This window comes from Spermophilus citellus (genome assembly GCF_964194105.1).
Source record: "Spermophilus citellus genome assembly, chromosome: 3".
NCBI classification, from domain to species: domain Eukaryota; kingdom Metazoa; phylum Chordata; class Mammalia; order Rodentia; family Sciuridae; genus Spermophilus; species Spermophilus citellus.
Genome location: NC_138184.1, coordinates 133,497,292 through 133,515,660, shown reverse-complemented (window position 1 = coordinate 133,515,660; position 18,369 = coordinate 133,497,292). Strand labels below are relative to the sequence as shown.

At 37.7% G+C, this 18,369-nt stretch overlaps 1 protein-coding gene across 1 annotated transcript in view; it reads left to right on the top strand.

The window, feature by feature from the left end:
* The window catches only part of POU6F2 (POU class 6 homeobox 2), a gene marked incomplete at both ends in the record, with an annotated part of 468,142 nt that overhangs the window by 213,866 nt on the left and 235,907 nt on the right, over window positions 1–18,369 (top strand). The window contains one exon of the mRNA XM_081286471.1: window positions 1,967–2,195. Within this exon, the coding sequence (XP_081142597.1) occupies window positions 1,967–2,195 (229 nt within the window). The remainder of the gene's footprint in view (window positions 1–1,966; window positions 2,196–18,369) is intronic.

The following is an 18,369-nucleotide window of genomic DNA, read 5'->3' as shown; positions in this document are numbered from 1 at the left end:
CGGTGGCACTGTGACAAACTGGAGGGACATGGCCTGCTGCTCTCAGCCCACAAATCCACTTTAAAAATCCTTCAGGCTAATAACTTCAAATCTATGTATGTCATCTTAGGACTTGCCTGTTTACCTTCCCATTTAACATATTTCATGGCAGTGATGTCATACCAAGAGTCTGAGGGTCACCTTATAATTTTATTCTTACACCCAAAGTCTGTTTATTTTGCTCTTCAAAGTAATTTTGTATTTTTTTTTAAAAAGAGACATACAACTATTTGATGTGAATTTGATAAAGTATGAAAATATATTAGGAACTAGGTCCATGGGGTCTAGAGAAGAGGTTCTAAATCTGAGCTGCTGGAGCCCAAATTTCTCCAGAGTGTCCCTGAAGGGACATGGAGTGTACAGAGGAGGGATGGCTAAAGGTGGGCTCAGCCTTTCTACTCCTCTCCTCATTATTCAAATGCAGTAGTCCCACTCTTCTACATCTGTTCTTTGTATTGGTGAAATGGGTAAAGTATGGACTCTGGAACCACCTTCCTGCACTTGAACTTGACCTCCCCACACATACTATAAGTGGGTCTTTGGGAAAGTTACTAATTTTCTGTACCTCATTGGTAAGATAACTGAAGCATTAGAATAGTGCCTGGCTATTATATATTGGGCTTTGTATCATGCTTCTATTTAATCATCTTTCCTTTATAGAATCATACTGCATTTAAAAACCATTTATAAGAGTTTTATATTGGTTCTACAGAATAAAACTGAATTTAGGATTAGGTTTCGCACAGTAGCTCCCACAGGAGAATAATAAAGTCCTAGATTAAAGATGTTAAGATGAAATGATTCTTGAGGTCACTTAGCCAGGCCAGGACAGAGATCCTTACCACAACACCCTTATGAGGGCCTCTTTCCAACACTTAAGCAGACCTTGTGCCCAGCAGCTGCCTTGCCACCTCAAACAATGGTTATTGGATCAATAATGGATATAAATGTGTATTTTATAGTATCATTTGAATTAGGCAAAGAGTGTTTGAATAATAAGAGAACTTTTAAAGATTTTATTTTAAAAATGTAAAAAAATAAATATTTTTATATTCCATTTTAGATCTTGATGTTCTACACATGTGACTTCACCATTTTAATAATAATCATTTACTTAATTAATAATTATATGGGTTTTTTGTATATTCTCCTGTTATAAACATCTTCCATTTTTCTTAAGAGGTGTCATCATAGTCCATTTTAATGACTATGCAGTGTCTCATCAAGTTTCATTCTGTAACACACTATTTTCCAACATTTATGCATTTTAAAATGTAATGCATATTTCCATGCATTTATCTTTTTTCCTTTTGAATTCTATCTTCAAGCTATATCCTAGGAGTATATTCTGAGTCAAAAGGGGATGAATATATTTGCAACTCTTGCTATGTATTTCCAAATTGCTTTCCAAAAGGATTATGTCAGTATACATGTCCTCCAGCCATTCATCTGCATAATGGTATCACTACAGACTTTTTAGCATCAAGTAAATCTTTTACATTATTTTTGTTAATAGCTGAAAATAGTATTTCATTGCTATTTTTGAACCAGAAATATCCCACCAACTTCAATGAGCTCTTCCCAGAACAACAAAGGATAAATTAGTGGAGAGTTTCAAATATATGAAAGTTTAGAATCAAGTGAAAATTCATTGGAAGGCTATTATACAAGTGTAAGGTATTACTTTTAAAGGTATTTGAACACCTCAGAGGAAGTCTAAACTAAATAAAAAATTTCAAAGGAATAAATGAAATGTGATTTCCAAATTTTTCTTCTGACAGAAATCTCTTTTTCTGGGCTAGAGTGTGATACTTTGCTACTTCTTCAGGAACTTTCTGACCCTACCAAAACGGAAAAAAATATACTTTAAAAGCCCATGCCTTGGTTCCACTGCAAAGTGAGCTGGGTTTCTCTTGTTTCTCTGCAGCCACTTCTGACGGCACAGCAGTTAGCCTCTGCTGTGGCCGGCGTGATGCCCGGAGGCCCTCCAGCCCTCAATCAGCCTATCCTCATCCCTTTCAACATGGCCGGCCAGCTAGGAGGTCAGCAAGGACTGGTCCTCACACTGCCTACAGCAAATCTCACCAACATCCAAGGGCTGGTAGCAGCAGCTGCAGCTGGAGGCATTATGACTCTGCCATTGCAAAATCTACAAGGTAACTCATGAGTCCTTATGTGGTATAAGGCTCTACACGTTGGCAAGAGTTCTCTGAAGTGGAGAAAGAAGGTGCCCTGAATGGTAAATGTGGTTCAGAGTTGCTTCCATCATGAAGGAAATACAAAGACTTCTTTTGGAAGCAATGTTGCCAGTTGTCTATGAATCCTGAGCTTGCTCTAGCCAGGGCTTTATCAGCCATCATTTCTTAACATTGATACCGAGAACTTTCAGGTCTTCTGGAACAATTTTTGAGCAACTGTTGCAAACACATCAAACATTTAATTATAAAACGCCTGTATTGTTGTTTGTAAGCCTAAGTTAAAACATCCCAAGTTCTTTAATTGAGCCACATGCAAAGAAAATTTAGAGATTTCTTGCTTGTGTGAAATGGGTGGAGGACAACCCAGGGCATCTTTTGAAATAATTAATTTAATGATGATTTTGCTTACTATGTACATTTGAATTATATTTATTTTAAAATTTTATTATTCAACCCCATATTTTTGTAATGAGAAAATACTTGGATATTGAGCCTTTGAATCATATGACACATAACAGGAGTGCAACTCTAATTTTGCTAAGGATGCTAATTCTTCTGAGACTATGAAAGTTTGGACTTTCTTTTAAAAAGATCTGAAATACTGACAGGTGGATTTACAAAAGACTTCATCAAAGGAAGAATTATTATGATGCAAAATGATTTGAATATGAGTAATATGCCTATTAAAGAGAAAACTAACTTCCTTTGGACTAGTTTGGACTAGTCAAAGATGTTTGTTATCTCCATTTATGAAAATGTTAACAAGTTTTTTCTTCATAATGAGGGTTTAGCTAAGTATGTTATCAGAATAACAATTTAAAATACTTTTTTAACTGGTCATAGTCAGGGATCTATATAATTTATTAAACTGGTCAGAGCTCAGTTCACAGACTAAGAAACAAAGTAAAAACCGGTGAGCTCTGGACCTGAACTTATTTGCACTCTGAATATTCTGATATCCCACCCATTGTTGCCACTTCTTAACTTTCATTTTAATGTTTAAAACAAAGTCTCTCTTAGGCCATTAAATTGTGCCAAGAAACTTGCCATTCATAAATCATGCATGCTCAGGATACGCTAATGCACAAACTTTGCCTGTTTCGATTTTGAGAGTGCCTGAGATGCCAGAAACTCGAGATTAAGTAAATAAAGCAGGAATATACAAGGTGAAAGCAGAAGCAACAAAGTGTAGGGAGAGGCTTTTTAATGTAGGTGGATGATGAAATCTTAATGAAGAAATGGGCATTATCAAAATGCAGTCTTCCATTTGAAACATTTGTGCTTGTGGGAATATTGAATATTATAAATAAACATAAGCTCACAGAGCTCCTAGGCCATGAATTAATCCTGCTTGGTTAAGATGGACACCAAAGTCAGAGCAAAAAACAAGTATCTTTATGGTTTGATAGTCTTAGGATTCTAGTAGCTCTCATTTTGAGGGTTCAAAATTAATGACTGGTTTAATGTGGACCTCTTCCTATGAGAATTTTTTTTTTAAATGTCAAATTTGAGTATGAGCTTATGGTTTGAAATTTGGTTCTTCTCTGTGCCTTTGCTTTCAGAAGATGAATCCCAAGTTTTGTGACCTAATTAAGTAGGGGCAACAAAAGCACTGGCTCGTTTTATCCCTTGATGCTTCGGACACGACTTCCCCGTCAGCATCATTTTCAGAAGTGTATTGGAGTTGACAGCCCCCGCTCTTGCCCGCTCCACGAGCACAAGCAAACATTTTTTTCCCCTTTGTCTTTGCCTTTGAAATTTCAGTGATGTTGGGGTGAGGGGGTGCTGTGATCATTAAAATAAAACACCTCCCAGGAACCAGTCAACAGATTATGGGAAATGCTCCTAATTTGTCTTAACACGGAGCCCCTCCTCCAACACATTCTTTTTGAATGTTCTTATAAATAAAAAGCCAAATCCTAAATCACTGTCAGGACACAGGTAAGTTCTACCTACATCTTTCCTTGGGCTTTTCTGTCTCTTTCTTATCTTTCCACATGGTTTCTTTACCACCCACACCTCACTAGTCTAAGAGGAAAACCTTCCTGGTTTGCCTGAGACTGGGAGGTCTCCCAGGACAGACATTTCAGTGTTCAAATCTAAAAAAATCCCAAGCAAACCAGGAAAAGCTGGCTGCCCAGTAAGAAGTCCAAGGGCAATAAGGATAGTATTCAGGATGTCTCATTTCTCCAATGTGCCCAAGATCAATGTCTCCCATCTAAAGGGCAATACTAGTGGTCACCTTGTAATCAGTCTACCAGAAGAAAACCTAAAGTTGACCTCACCTCCCTTAGGCAACATACTGCAACCTTTGGAGATCCTGAGGCAGTGTCCATGGCCTGTGCCACTTCCCAGGTTATACTGCATGCAGAAGGGAGTGGCACCTGGGATAGTGAGTGGTTGGCTGGGAAGAAAATCATCTGCAGAGTCCTGGTCCTCTTTGAAACTGAACCATTCCTAAATGTTTTCAAGTCACATTGTCTCTCAAGGATGGAAATTTTGTAAATCCTTACCCACTTTCATATAATAAACAGCCTTCTCATAGCCTATGCTCACAGAAACCTCAGCTTTCAGACTCTTTTAAAATGGCTGGAAATTCTGCCTGTTTATAATTGACATTCCATCTGCCCCAGTGATTTTATAAAACAAATTTGATTGGTGAGTGTGAGAGGGAGATTTAAGTGTAATACACCTAGTCCAAATTAAGTTCTGTTCCTAAATGCCACACTTTGCCCTGGGTACTTCCCCTTTTCTCATTGTAAAGTGTTAGGTTTTTATTCATGAGATAACTTGGCCAATAGGAATTGTCTGACTGCTCTCCAACCTTTCTATTCAACCCTCCAGCCTTCTCATTCTTTTAGCTTAAAAGCTATAATTTTCTAAGAATTAAAAAGAAAAAGTTGCTGCCATCAGTTTCTTAATGGTTTGGAATTCAGGGATAAGTTTTCAAATATTTTCCTTTTTACTAACGTGATGGAGAGTTTATTCATTTGCATCTTCTATCAAGTAACACAGAATAGCTCTCAGGGCCTCAGAGGCCAAGCTTCACATGTGTTTTAATGAGCACTCACACCGTGACACCAGGGTGAGCTGCTGTTCTCGGCCCAGGCAGTGAGGTTCATATCACAGTCTCCTCAGAATGTGCTCCCAGAGCATCGTCCTCAGCATCTCACAGGAGTTTGCTGCAAATACCCAATCTCCACACAGACCCATTGAACAGAATCTGCATTTTTAAAAGATCCCCAGGTGATTCCTATGCATATTAAAATTTTTCAAATGACAGTCTAGGGAGCTATTTTCAAAATTCATTTGACAACTCCCACTGTCTTAGTCTGTTTGGCTGCTATAACAAAAATTACCATAGACTTGGTGATTTATAAACAATAAGTTTTACTTCTCACACTTTTGGAGGCTGAGAATTCCAATGTCCATAATTTCCGATCTCATGGAGTTCACTTCCTGGTTCATAGATGCTGTCTTCTTTCAGACCTCACAAGGAAGAGGGGGCAAGGGAATTCTCTGGAGCCCCTTTTTATAAGGAACCAATCACATAGCCTAATCACATCTCTAAAGACCCTGCTTCCTAATACCATTACCTTGGGGGATTAAGTTTTACCACATAAATTTTGAGGGGATGCACCATGTAGTCTGTAGCATTCCCCAATATTGGCAGCACTTTTCTACTAGATTCTGAGAATCCTACATAACAGCAAGTAGTGTCCTAATTAATTCTCCTGCTCTCATTCATTACTCCAGACTCCAGATGAGGATGATGAATGACTTATTAGGAACATTTTTATTTCTCTTAAGACATCCAAGTCTCCAAGACCAAGAGGAATTCTCATTTATAATGGGAGCATTATAGAAGCCCTTGTGCTAAGATTTTACCCAGCAAAAGCTTTGCATTGCTGATAAAGAGATACAATGCCCAGCAGGAAACACATCTACATGGCCAGAGGCTTGTTTTCCTTTTCTTCTCAGATCTTTCTTCTATGCAACAAAGAGATCCAATCCTTTCTAGTAAATAATGGTATCTCATTGCAAGGAGATACATGAGAGTGAGGAGTTAGAAATGGTGCAGGGTCCCAGGAACAACTCTATAACTCAGTTCCCTCCTAACCCAGAATGAGGCATGAGCATTAGAGGCTACAAGGATCCCATAGTCTATAGGCAATATTAGCCTGCTGCCTACAGCAGGCACATGTCTATCCTCCATGGTTATTAATCTGTCTCTCATCTTCTCCTGCTCCCTCCAGCACACTTCTCTGCTGCATGGGTTGGCTTTGGCTGATCCATAACTTAGGTTCACTCATGATATGCTTTGTCTCCTCTGAGTTTACAGTCATCTTTCCTACTTGTGTACCTATTAGGAACTTTCCATTGCTATCCCTATCTCCACAGTGATTATGTTTATCCTTGTCTCCATGTTTATCTAAAATTCAGAGTATTCAAGAAAGAAATTTCCTGTTGGGTTGAGCCTTTTTATTTTTGACTACCTCACAGGTCACTGGCCAAATCTGGAGATTGACTGAACCCATGTTGAGGTGTCCATTCCTATTCCAATTAACTATAATGTGGGAGGTAAGGTGGAAGCCAGGACGATGTGATATGGAACCAAGGAAAGCATGTTGAGGGAGCACACCAGGCCTCCCTCACCTGAAGGGCAGTGGGCATGGAAATTTATATATTGGCCTGTCCACTGGGAATTGCATTAGGCCGGTAGGATCTCCTGTGGGCAAGCACTGAGAATGAAACCCACTCTGAACTCTGACATTCAAAAGGAGGGGTTTAGATTCTGACCACCTCAAAGAGAAATGTTTGGACATTCTGGATAAGATCCAAACCCAGAAATGCTCTATTCAAAACACTCAGATGAGACCTAGAAATGACCTACTTCTCAACACCCTAGATCTCTACACAAAATAGGTGAGGTTTTGTGTCCTTCCCTTTTTTCTCTTCCACTCATCCATCCAGGGTGCCTCCATTTCTGGGTTCTTTGTACCAAGCTCTTGTGACTTCCATCCCAGCAAGCCCACACCTGTGAACTGAGACTAATAATGACCACAGACCTCAAAGAAAGAAAATTACTAAGGTTGTTCTGTCATGCAGTTCCTAAACTCCTTTACAAGTCAGTGTCTTCCACTGTACTGGTGACTTTGGAGCATGGGCACGGTACTAAAAAATGTGAGTGCAGTTGCCCTAGGAAGGAAATAGAGGTTATTAGTTGATGTGGCAAAATAAAATCCCCTTTATGGAACTCATGCCAATGTACTGGATCTTTTGCTTTTCTTAAACTTAGGCAGAAAATATGCATTAAATGTAGGAAGACTCAGCGAGACTGAGAGTGGCCATGGAGGAGTTAATGGGACAGCAGAGGTAGGTCTTCCTTCTAGGACAGATGATTCAGGTTAGTGGCTTATTCTCATAGCCCAAGCTCAAATGACCTACTAATCACTGTAGGCAACATAAATGGTGAATATAAATGTGCTATGTGGGAGATTTATATCAAAGTGTGAACATTCCAGTTAAGTCAACCATAACATTTAAATTAATGACCAAAAATACATTAGAGAGTACGGCTTAACCTGAACATGGAAAAGCAATTAGGTTTAAGGCAAGTTAAAAAAAAAAATCAAGACGACGGATGTTTTTCCTGCCCTTAACTCTGGCAGCAATCCTTCCCTGGTTTTTCTCTACTCTCTGAATTAGTCTGCTTTGTGTGGCTATCACAGAATACTTAACACTGGGAACTTTATAAGGAAAAGAGGTTTACTTAGCTCAATTCAAAGTTCATGATTGAGTGACTTCCTAGAAAGGGCCTCTAGAAAGGGCCTTCTGGCTACATCAGAACAGCAGAGAACCAGTTGTGTATATAAGGGGCCAAGCCAAGGGGTGTCCTCAATATGTAAAACCCATTCTCATGAGACTCCCTCACTGTGAAAGATCAGTATTAATCCCTTCTGAGAGTGGCATCCCCATAACCTCACTACCTTCTACTAAGCTCCCTTCTTAAAGGTTCTACCACTTCAACACCACTACACTCAGGACCAAATATCCTATCCTTTGGGGGACAAGTCATATCCAACTCTAGCACTCCTATGTATGTATTTGGGAAGATATATGGAATAGTTTGTGGGTTAGTAATTTCCTGTGAAAGTTGTTTTTTTTTCTTTTTGTTTCAGGAAGTGTTGTTTTCACTAGTGTATAATTTATATACAAGAAAACGCTTAAGCACTCAGTTCAATGAATTCTGATAATTTTATATACCCACGCAGCTTCCATCCACCGCAATCAATACACAAAACATTTCATTATCCCCAAATGTTCCCTTGTGCCACTTTGCAGTCAATCCCTTCCCTCCACCCAGGCAACCCTTGCTCCCTTTTCTGTCAGTATAGATTAGTTGCATCCGTTTGAGAAGAACGTCTTATGAATGGATTCATATAGTATATATACTTTTTTCTAGCTGGTTCTTCTCATTCAACATAATGTCTTTAAATTCATCCATGTTGTATGTATATCAATAGTTCGTTTATTTTAATTTTCAAGTAGAGAAATTCTCCATTATAAAGATATGCCATGGTTTGTTTATTCACAGTCATTCCAACATCCAAATTAGCCACTGCTATGAAGGTCCCCTCCATGGAGGGTTTCCTTGATGGGGCATCTCTAGGGAGGCATCCTTGGTCACTGCTTTCCTTGTCCCTTGGCTACATCCCAGCGTCTTTGTCTGTTATCTATGTTGGCCACATCTGATGAGGGTGAATAAACATCTTTGGGTAGTTTCTCAGTCCATTTATGGCTTATGGAAACTTAGGGACCAAAGGGTTGCTTGAAGTTCCCAACAATTAAAGATCTGTAGCTTCATTGGAAAAGAGATTCAGAAAAGAAACTGCTTCTGATCTTTTTGCCTAAAGTCAGTTCCATGTGCCAAGGTTTTTTTCAACACATGCACCTTAAGTCTAATTTATATTTCTTTCTCATCCCCACACCCTCCTTCTTTCAATTCAGGCCTCTATGTGAGGGCATTCTGGCCTCCTTGGCATTCTTGGGATACACTCAAGGGAGTCCGAATAGCCTCTATGCCTGATGGGCTTGGTCCCCAAAGAGCATCAAGCCTACTTGCTTCCTCTTCCCCCATGCCAAGGACTCCTGTCCCTCTAACCTGATTTCTTTATTTCCTTATCACCATCTATGAAAATTCAAAATATTTGAGTCATTTTCTTCCTTCTTTTGCAAGCATTTTGGTCATGCCTATTGTAGCCATCAGGCAGCAATGTTGTGATGCTTAGCTTTGATGTTATAGAGGAGAATCTGAGTATATGATGCACTTGTAATATGTATTGATGGTGTCTCACTCTGTGCCTAGAATGAAGCCCTGTCATGGGTATATTGGTTCACTAATGGGACTCAACAACAGAGGACAGTGCCTGGCTCACCTGTAATAGGTGGTCATGTATGGGTGGATGGATGGATGGATGAATAAATAAATTTTAAATAATTAGTATGAGGTATTCAAGTGAAAAGAAATATAGAGAACATCCAACCTAGATAAGGAGACATGAGGAGAATGAATGAATTCTGTCAGGTCCTATGAAGTTTGGTTGCTATTCAAGTAAAAGTTAAAAGTCCCATACGGCAAGAAATTAGACTGAAGAGGAAGGAAGGGGATAGTACTGGAGGACCTTACAGGCCACTCCTATGTAAGAGACTGAACATCACAGAGTCTGATGTTAAAGGTGAACATACTTGAAGACAATGCCATTATACTATGATATTGTTGTGAATATATGTTTGCATTTACCTATTTATACTTGAATAATTCTAAGGATTTGAAGTAGTTTATAAAATGTATGAAAGATCAAAATCTTTTTACCACAATAAAATAAAAAATAAAAATCAGACTATGAGTTAGAACTAGAAAACAAGTCAAAACTACACATCCGATTGCATAGATTTAACCATTGGATAGTTTAAAAAAAATACCACTTGGCAAAAGATTTTCTTATTTTTGTTTTTTTTATTAATGCAAGGTTTTTTCATTTATCAACACTTGTTGAACTTTCATAGTGTGTATACTAAGATTTGATCTAAATGGGGATATAGAAGTAAAACCAAGAGGGTCCCTGAAGGCACATGTATGATAGTTAGGGAGTAAAGGGTGGCAGGGATGGAGACTTTAGACAGGGTCATCTGTCATGGTCTCTTCATTGCACAGACCTAAAGGATACAAGTGACTAAGCTGTACAATATCTGGAGGAAGAGTGTCCCCAAAAGTAGTTCTAAGTACGAAGAACAGTTAATCACACAGATTCTGGATAAAGAAATGCTGAACAACTTGATGGACAGGATGTCTGTATTGTTCAGCTCTCAATAGGCTATGCTACAGCAATAAGCACAAAATCCCAGTGTCATCCAAAATCCAAGGTTTATTAATTTCATATTACATGTTGGCTGCAGGTGGGCAGGAACTCTGCTTCACATCTTTCAAATTCTAGGATCCAGGCTGAAAAAGTAACTTTTCCCTGGGATTCCCCTTGGCCCCTTTTTTGTTGCAAATAGAATAGAGTGGCCGAGCCACAATGAATGACTCTTAAAGCTTTGGCCCAGAGGTAGTGCCCAGCAATTTCACTCACATCCTGTTGGCCAGGTAAGTGGCCTGGCCAAGCCAGCTACCAGTGGAGTGGAGATGAAGACAAATATAATCCTAAAAGAAGGGGGAAAGTGGCATAATTGGAAACTATATTACAAAGTGAGTGCTACATTGTTCCACAGCCATTGCATTGAAGATCCACTGCAAGGCATTTGACTTAGGTGAACTTCCAAAGCTGATATTCCATAATTCCAGACACAGTAACAATCTCTTAAATTACTAGAATTCAAATGATGAATATAAAAATGTATAACAAGTATTTAAAAATCAGGGACTATTTTAGATAGTAAGCAGGACTTTAAAAAGTAAGATTATCTTCTTTTTAAAGTAATATTCAGTTAAAGGCAAACTTGTAGTGACAGAAAGCAGATCAGTGATTGCTAGGGACAGATCTGGACAAGTGACCATAAAGGAACATAGGTAATTTGGGGGTTGATGCAACTGCTCTCTGTCTTGATCATGGTGGTGGTTACACCACTCTGTGTGTTTTTCAATTTTGTATAAAACTGGGGATTTTACCCTATGTAAAATACACTTCAATTTTTCAAAGAAAGATGAGGAGTAAGTGGATGCCACAGTACTTAATAAAATGTCAACTTATTTGAAAACATTTTTTAAAAGTGTGAATGTAAAACTGCTAATGGAGTTAAAACCAGGTGAAACTTTGTGGAAATAAAAGACTCAAATTCTTCCATTAAAGATTTCAAATGCATATAATTTGGTCCCCATTGTCTAAAAGAAGCTCAAACACACACACACACACACACACACACACACACACACACACACACATGAAAAAAATAAATACAGTCATTTCTCAGAATCTAGGCTAATTTATTCCAGGAACATGGGGTTACCAAACTCCACCCATGCTCAAGTCCCTTATGTAAAATAAGTATTAGATAGTATTAGATAACAATATATATTAGATATATTAGTATTAAATATAAGTATTAGATTATTTATTTACATAATTTACACATACCCTCCCACATGCATTAAGCCATCTCTAGATGAATTATATCACCTAATACATGCAAATGCTGTGTAAATAGTTGTTATATTGTATTGCTTAGGAAATAATGACAAAATTCTGTACATGTTTACAGCTACAATTTTGTTTCATAATTGGTTGAATCTGAGGATGTAGAAGCTGCAGGTATTAAAGGTCAGCTGTATGCAACAGAGTTGCTGGTAGTGAGAGATTATAAATTACTCCATTTCTTCTTTTTATTATCTCAATATTCCAAAGTGTTTACATTGGCAATTTTATTTTAAAATCAGAATACTTTCTCGTCATTAAGGTGGAAGAACAGCTCCAAAACATCATTATGAGCATTGCTAAGGTTAGGGCTACAGGTCTGACTGCTGTGTTTTAAAAAGCTACTCAACTCAAGGTGTAGTAATTCTCATATTAAAAACAATAGGACCTCAAAACGATTATATGCATTTGCTATGCATGAGCAATATTTAGTGTTAATAAAATTGTCGTTAAATGTGCTTGAGCATATCGGTTGAAGGAGCAATGACTGACAGGGTATGGAGGGAGAGGAGAGGTGCAGTGAACACTCTGGTACCGCGAGGTGACCATGTGAGTTGCTTCTCCTTGAGATTTATTGTTGTGCTATCCCAGTGACGACCACACTCAGAAGGTTGCCTCCACAGTGGCATCGTGAACACAAGAGCAGAGATCCAATACTACACACAGAAAAGGACAATGCAGGACCTGTTGCAGAAATGAAAAGAAAGGACTCCAGCTTTTAGTATGCAATGATACGCAGCTTGCTGTCACCAAGTGCGACATTAAAAATACCTAGTGCATAAATTCTTATTTGCAATATGATTCAGAAGAGCCACACATGACACGCCATACAATAATACCAAATCCACCATAAAGAAGTTATGAAAAGTAGTTGCAATGTGTCTTACTTTGGCAGTTTTCAAACCTCTGTATCTCTGAGACTTCAGACTTTTTATTTAAAATACCTGGTGAGCCCATTCTGCAGTACATTATCCTTGAAGCAGGCGTCACTAAGGCACTGGGGCATGGATTAAACTAGAAGCACATGAATGAGGAGTATGACTAGTATACTGCGTATTTAAGAGATACTGTCAATAGAATAAAGCATTGTCAAAGGATAATGGTTTCCAGCTGCCACATAAATGTCAAAGCAAAGCCAAGCATTTATTTTCAAAGCAAAAGACAGGAAAGTAATGTGATCCCCCGTTTGCACGTAATAAGACTGTAAATCCATCAGGATTTTCGATGGCATCTCGCAATGTGTCTACACTAGGATGTACAAACTGAATTCGATTCCAAACCAGCCATCAGAGTTAGCAAAATAGAGTAGCTCTTTTCCAAGATGGCTGCCACCACAACACTGCTGATGTTTGCCTGGTCTAGGAAAAAGACTACTTGAAATTCTTCTCAGTCTCACTCCATTACCAAGGATAAAGGACAACTGGGTTTACCTCCTTACGGTTTCTCTGGAACCAAAATAAAAAGGACTTCTGTATTTAAAGTGTGGATGGTTAGGAGGAGTATATTGAAATGGGGGAGATATTGAAAATAAGGAATTGAAAGATAGTCTCCAGTTCCCCTCTGCCCACGATTTAGAGAATAGAGAGTGAACATTCTCAAAAAAAAAAAAAAAAAAAAAAGACATTTCTTCTCCTGTGTGTGTAATTTTTGCAGGGTAGATTCCCAGTGAGAAGTCCTAGCTATTATTTTCAGCCCCCTCTAGGGGAACATACTAACCTCATTTTCTCCTATTAGTTATGCCCAAAGATTGACTGATATATTTTCACAAATACCTGCTAAGGATCGGCTATTTGCCAGGCACCATAATAGGCACTCCAATCTGGTTAGGAGGATATATCCATAATTCCAAAAGAAAGGATGGCTGTGATACACAGCAGTGGAGTGATTTAGGAGATGTTAGTGAGGTGGGTTTGAAAAGACTGAGTGATGGTTTAAATGTAGAAGAATAAGAGGAAAGAGAGGGGAAATTGTTTGTTCCTATGACATGATTAGTTCTGATTGAAATGGAACTAGTTAAAGTTTTCAATTTAAATGGAGATACCAGATAGCCAGTTGGACTTGTATGAATCTGAAATTCAGAGCAGGATTGGTGTTGGAGATCCTGATGTACGAGCCATCAACATACAAGACTGAAGCCAGGGAGGAAAGAGATTTCTGGGTAAGAAAAGGTTAGTTAGGGAAGGAACACCCCAATTCCAGCCTTGGAGAAGGAAGGCACAGGCACAATGTAGGCCAAGAAAGAATTTTCAACAGGTCTGATTGTTCTGCACCAGCTTTGCTGGGGCTCCTATAATTGTCTCTGTGTTTGGATCCTTTCCAATGGACATACTCTCCACATTCACACTGGAATCTTTGATTGTTACTTACCCCTTAGATAGCCAGAATGCAACAAGAAGGAAATAAAAAACTTTATATGTCAGTTTGCTTTTTAATCTTCTAAGGACATGCCAAGTTTCCATGTATAAAGAAGCTATTTTAAGAACTTGTACATAAAAGCTTCAACAGTGTTTTGCTCTTTTGCTGTAAAGTAGCTCATTTGATTTAAATCTATTATTTAAAAAAAATAGTTGTAGCCTTGGAACCTCAAAGTGAATATGTTCAAGTCCTTTTTTCCTTCCTTTCTTCTTTTTTGAGAACCTTTAGGTTGTGCCTACTATAGACATGTAAGGCTGGGGAAATAACACTGTTCTGTTTGGCCCCAGTGCTATGGAGGAAGGTATCTGTGCTTTGTAAAAACTATAGTTTAAATTAGTGCTGTTTTAATTTTTTGAAATCATTTTACCTTGGAAAAACTAGATCTTATTGCAATCAAAATTCATCTTTGAAAAAACCTTTGATTCCATGTTAACCTTTTCCTTTGGTTTAGTATCACCTTTTTCTAAGTCATATTTATCAATGTGCTCATGAAGGTTATAGCCAAAATTAGAAGGAAAAAAATATATATATAGTATGTTTGCCATTTGTCACTGGATTCGGATTGGCACAGATGTATAGGTCCATTAACACATTTTTATGCATCTCAGTTCCCCTGTGTGTCATTATGTTAGAAATTCTTATCAGAACACACATATATATATATATATATATATATATATATATATATATATATATATATATATATATTTAACATTTGACAAAAGATAATTTGAGTTTGCAGTGTTTGGAAAATAACTCACATGGGAGAAAGTTGCATTAAATAAATAATAGAGATAAAATTTATTCTTCCATATATTTCAAAGCTAATGCTGCTAACTTACAATGGAATGGTAACATGAAGACACAGTGCTATAATTTGATTGATTTGTTTTGACAGCAACCAAATAATTGAGAGTGAAAGGTGTCAGCACAGATGAAATATTGTATAAGCCAAGTTCAGAAGGCAGCCCCAGCAGCAACAGCAGCTAGAGTTTTATTTCGTACCTTCTTCACTTGCAGTTTATTATGAAACCATGAAAGGTGCACAACTTTCTCAGCTAGGGAGACTTTCATGGAGGAGAGACAGAAGTTTGTCAAATAGTCGAACAGTGGTAACTAGCAAAACATTCTAAGACGGTAATAGCACACCAACTCAAATGACATCAGTCTTCCCCATTCTTTTGAGAGTTGCGGCTCCAGTGCATTTTCCCTCATTTTGAAGTGATTCTGAGTCAGAGAAAATATTAAATCCCATTTTCCAGCCCCTTGAAAAGAGGTGGTAACCATCTCTAGGCCCAGATAAGGCAATTATTCAACTGAAAACCCAAGTGCTCAGTAAGAATAAGATTTGAGGTGCTCAGTTAATATAGAAGCTAAATAGTCAGGAGAAGATCAATTAGGACAAAGCCTCTGCCCTTAGGCAAACATTGAGCATCCTGGTTAATAGAGGGGCTGTGAATCATACTGACCAGGTTTAATTCCAGCCCAGCTATTTGTGGCTCTGTGAGCCTGGCAAGGCTCTCTGATGCCTGACTGATTTTTCTCAGCTATTTTTTAGAGTTGTTTTAAGGATAAATGTGATACTGTGTAGAACATGCTTGCCATGGTGCTGGACGACAGCCACAAAATCCAATATGGTAGCCATGTGCCTATTGGGCATTTGAAATGTGGCTCATCAAAACTGAGGATAGGCTCTAAGTGTGAGGGTCACACAACTACAAATCATGCCATCAATCTTGTTGTATGGATAACATGTTGAAGTGATATTTGGGGTTAAATACAATATATTTGGGGTTAAATACAATATATTACTGAAATTAATTTCACCCATTTCTTTTTTTACTTTTCAAAGTATGAACATCAATTTGAAATTACTGTGTGATTCACGTTTGACAGGACTGATCTATAGGAGCTGCTTCAATATTGTATATGTATAGCACTGCTTAATACATATCTATATGAAATAGCATGATCTCAAATTATCAAATTTGAGATCATGCTATTTATTACTTTATTTGCTTATAATTTTTTATCTTAAAAGATGAAACTATGTATAATGCTAAAAACTTCCTCTGCCTCTGCTCATAGTCATTCTCTAGCATTTCTTCCCTCGTAGCCATCCTGTGCACAGGTTTAGAATTTTATTATATGTACATGAAATATTTAGAATTTTTGAATATGCTAAAATTTTACATAATGATAGCACACTGGAGATGTATTACTGTGTTTTGCTTTTTTCTCTTGTCATTTTCCTTTTGAGAATTTATCTATGTTGATATATGTAGATAATGATATATTTAATCTATTTCAATTACTTTATCCTATGGACTGCGGCAGCAGCTTCTTCTTCTCCTTCTCCTTTGCCACTGCCGCCACCTCCTCTCCCTCTTCTTTCTCCTTCTTTTTTGAACATGCTTTATTCCTGCCCTTTTCTCTTTTTGTCCATTCTAATAGATTAAGTTTCCTTGTTCTCATCTTCTGGCTCACAAGTAGATGAGAAATGTTTATTTCTCTATTTTTATTATTTTAGTTGCTACTGCCTTCTAGAGTCTGACCAGTAATTTCATCTTTCCTCCAAATAATAATAACAATTTATTCGTCTTCCCTTCCCGTATTCTATATTATTATTCCCCAGCATTGGTTATTCTGAATACTACTGTATTTACAAACTCACTTAGCCTTCATTCCACTGACAAATTCTTTACTCGTCATTGTGTCATGAAACATGTTCCTTCCTTTCAGAGTTTTCTGATTTTTTAATGAAGGTCTCTGACAAACTGACTTTCATTTGTTTGAAAATGTTCCTTTTGCCCTTATTTTTTAATTGTTTAGCTGAATTTGAGATTCTGGGTTAGCAGTTGTTTCTAATTTAGAAAGTAAAGAAATCAACTTTGACCTCTGTTTTTACTGTTAATAAACATGTCGTGAACTTAATTATCATTCCTTTATAGATAAATTGCCTCTTAAAATTGTGGACGATTGCAGGGCTTGGTGGCATGTGCAGGTAATCCCAGCAGCTCAGAAGACTGAGGCAGGAGGATCAGGAGTTTAGGGTCAGCCTTAGCAAGTTAGAGAGGCCCTAAGCACATTAGCATAACCCTGTCTCAAAATAAAATATAAAACATGGGATGGGGATGTAGGTCAGTGGTTAAGCACCCCCTGGGTTCAATCCCCAGTACCAAAAAAAAAAAAAAAAAAAAAAGATCAATTAACATTTTTTCTTATCTTTGAGATTCTCCTACTTTACTCTGAAAGACTTTGGTATGGATTTATGTTTATTTAGCCTGCTTGGTACTTTGATCCTTAACATTTTTCAAAAAAAAAAATCTTATTACATGTACATTGAATCCTTCATGCTATCTTTATGTCTCTTATTCTTCTTCACATACGTTCTCATTTTTTTAATTTAAGCTACATTTTTGTGATTTCCTTGGATCTACCATCCACTTTACTAATTCTCTCTGCACTTTTATTTACTATTTAGCCTTAGATTTTTCATTTTAAAAACCATATTTGTCAGGGCTGGGGATGTGGCTCAAGCGGTAGCGCGCTCGCCTGGCATGCGTGCGGCCCGGGTTCGATCCTCAGCACCACATACCAACAAAGATGTTGTGTCCGCCGAGAACTAAAAAATAAATATTAAAAATTCTCTCTCTCTCTCTCTCTCTCTCTCTCTCTCTCTCTCTCTCTCCTCTCTTACTCTCTCTTTAAAAAAAAACATATTTGTCATTTTTAGAAGTTTTACTTTGTTCTTCTTTCATTTTTCCTCAGTTCTCCTTAATTGTTTTAAATATGCTGATTTTAACTAATTATTGCTTTCTCTCTCTTCCTCACAGTAAATTAGTTTGGTTGTTGGTAATTTTTTTATTTTGAACTCACTTTAAGCAGAGATTGTTTTTCCTATGAAATCTTTTAAACTCTGGGTTGCATAAGTATTGCTAATAAGAAGCTAATTTGCTTTTGCCAAATGTCCAGCGGATTTCACTGAACAATCTCTCTGTTTAGAGATAGCAGTACCAGGT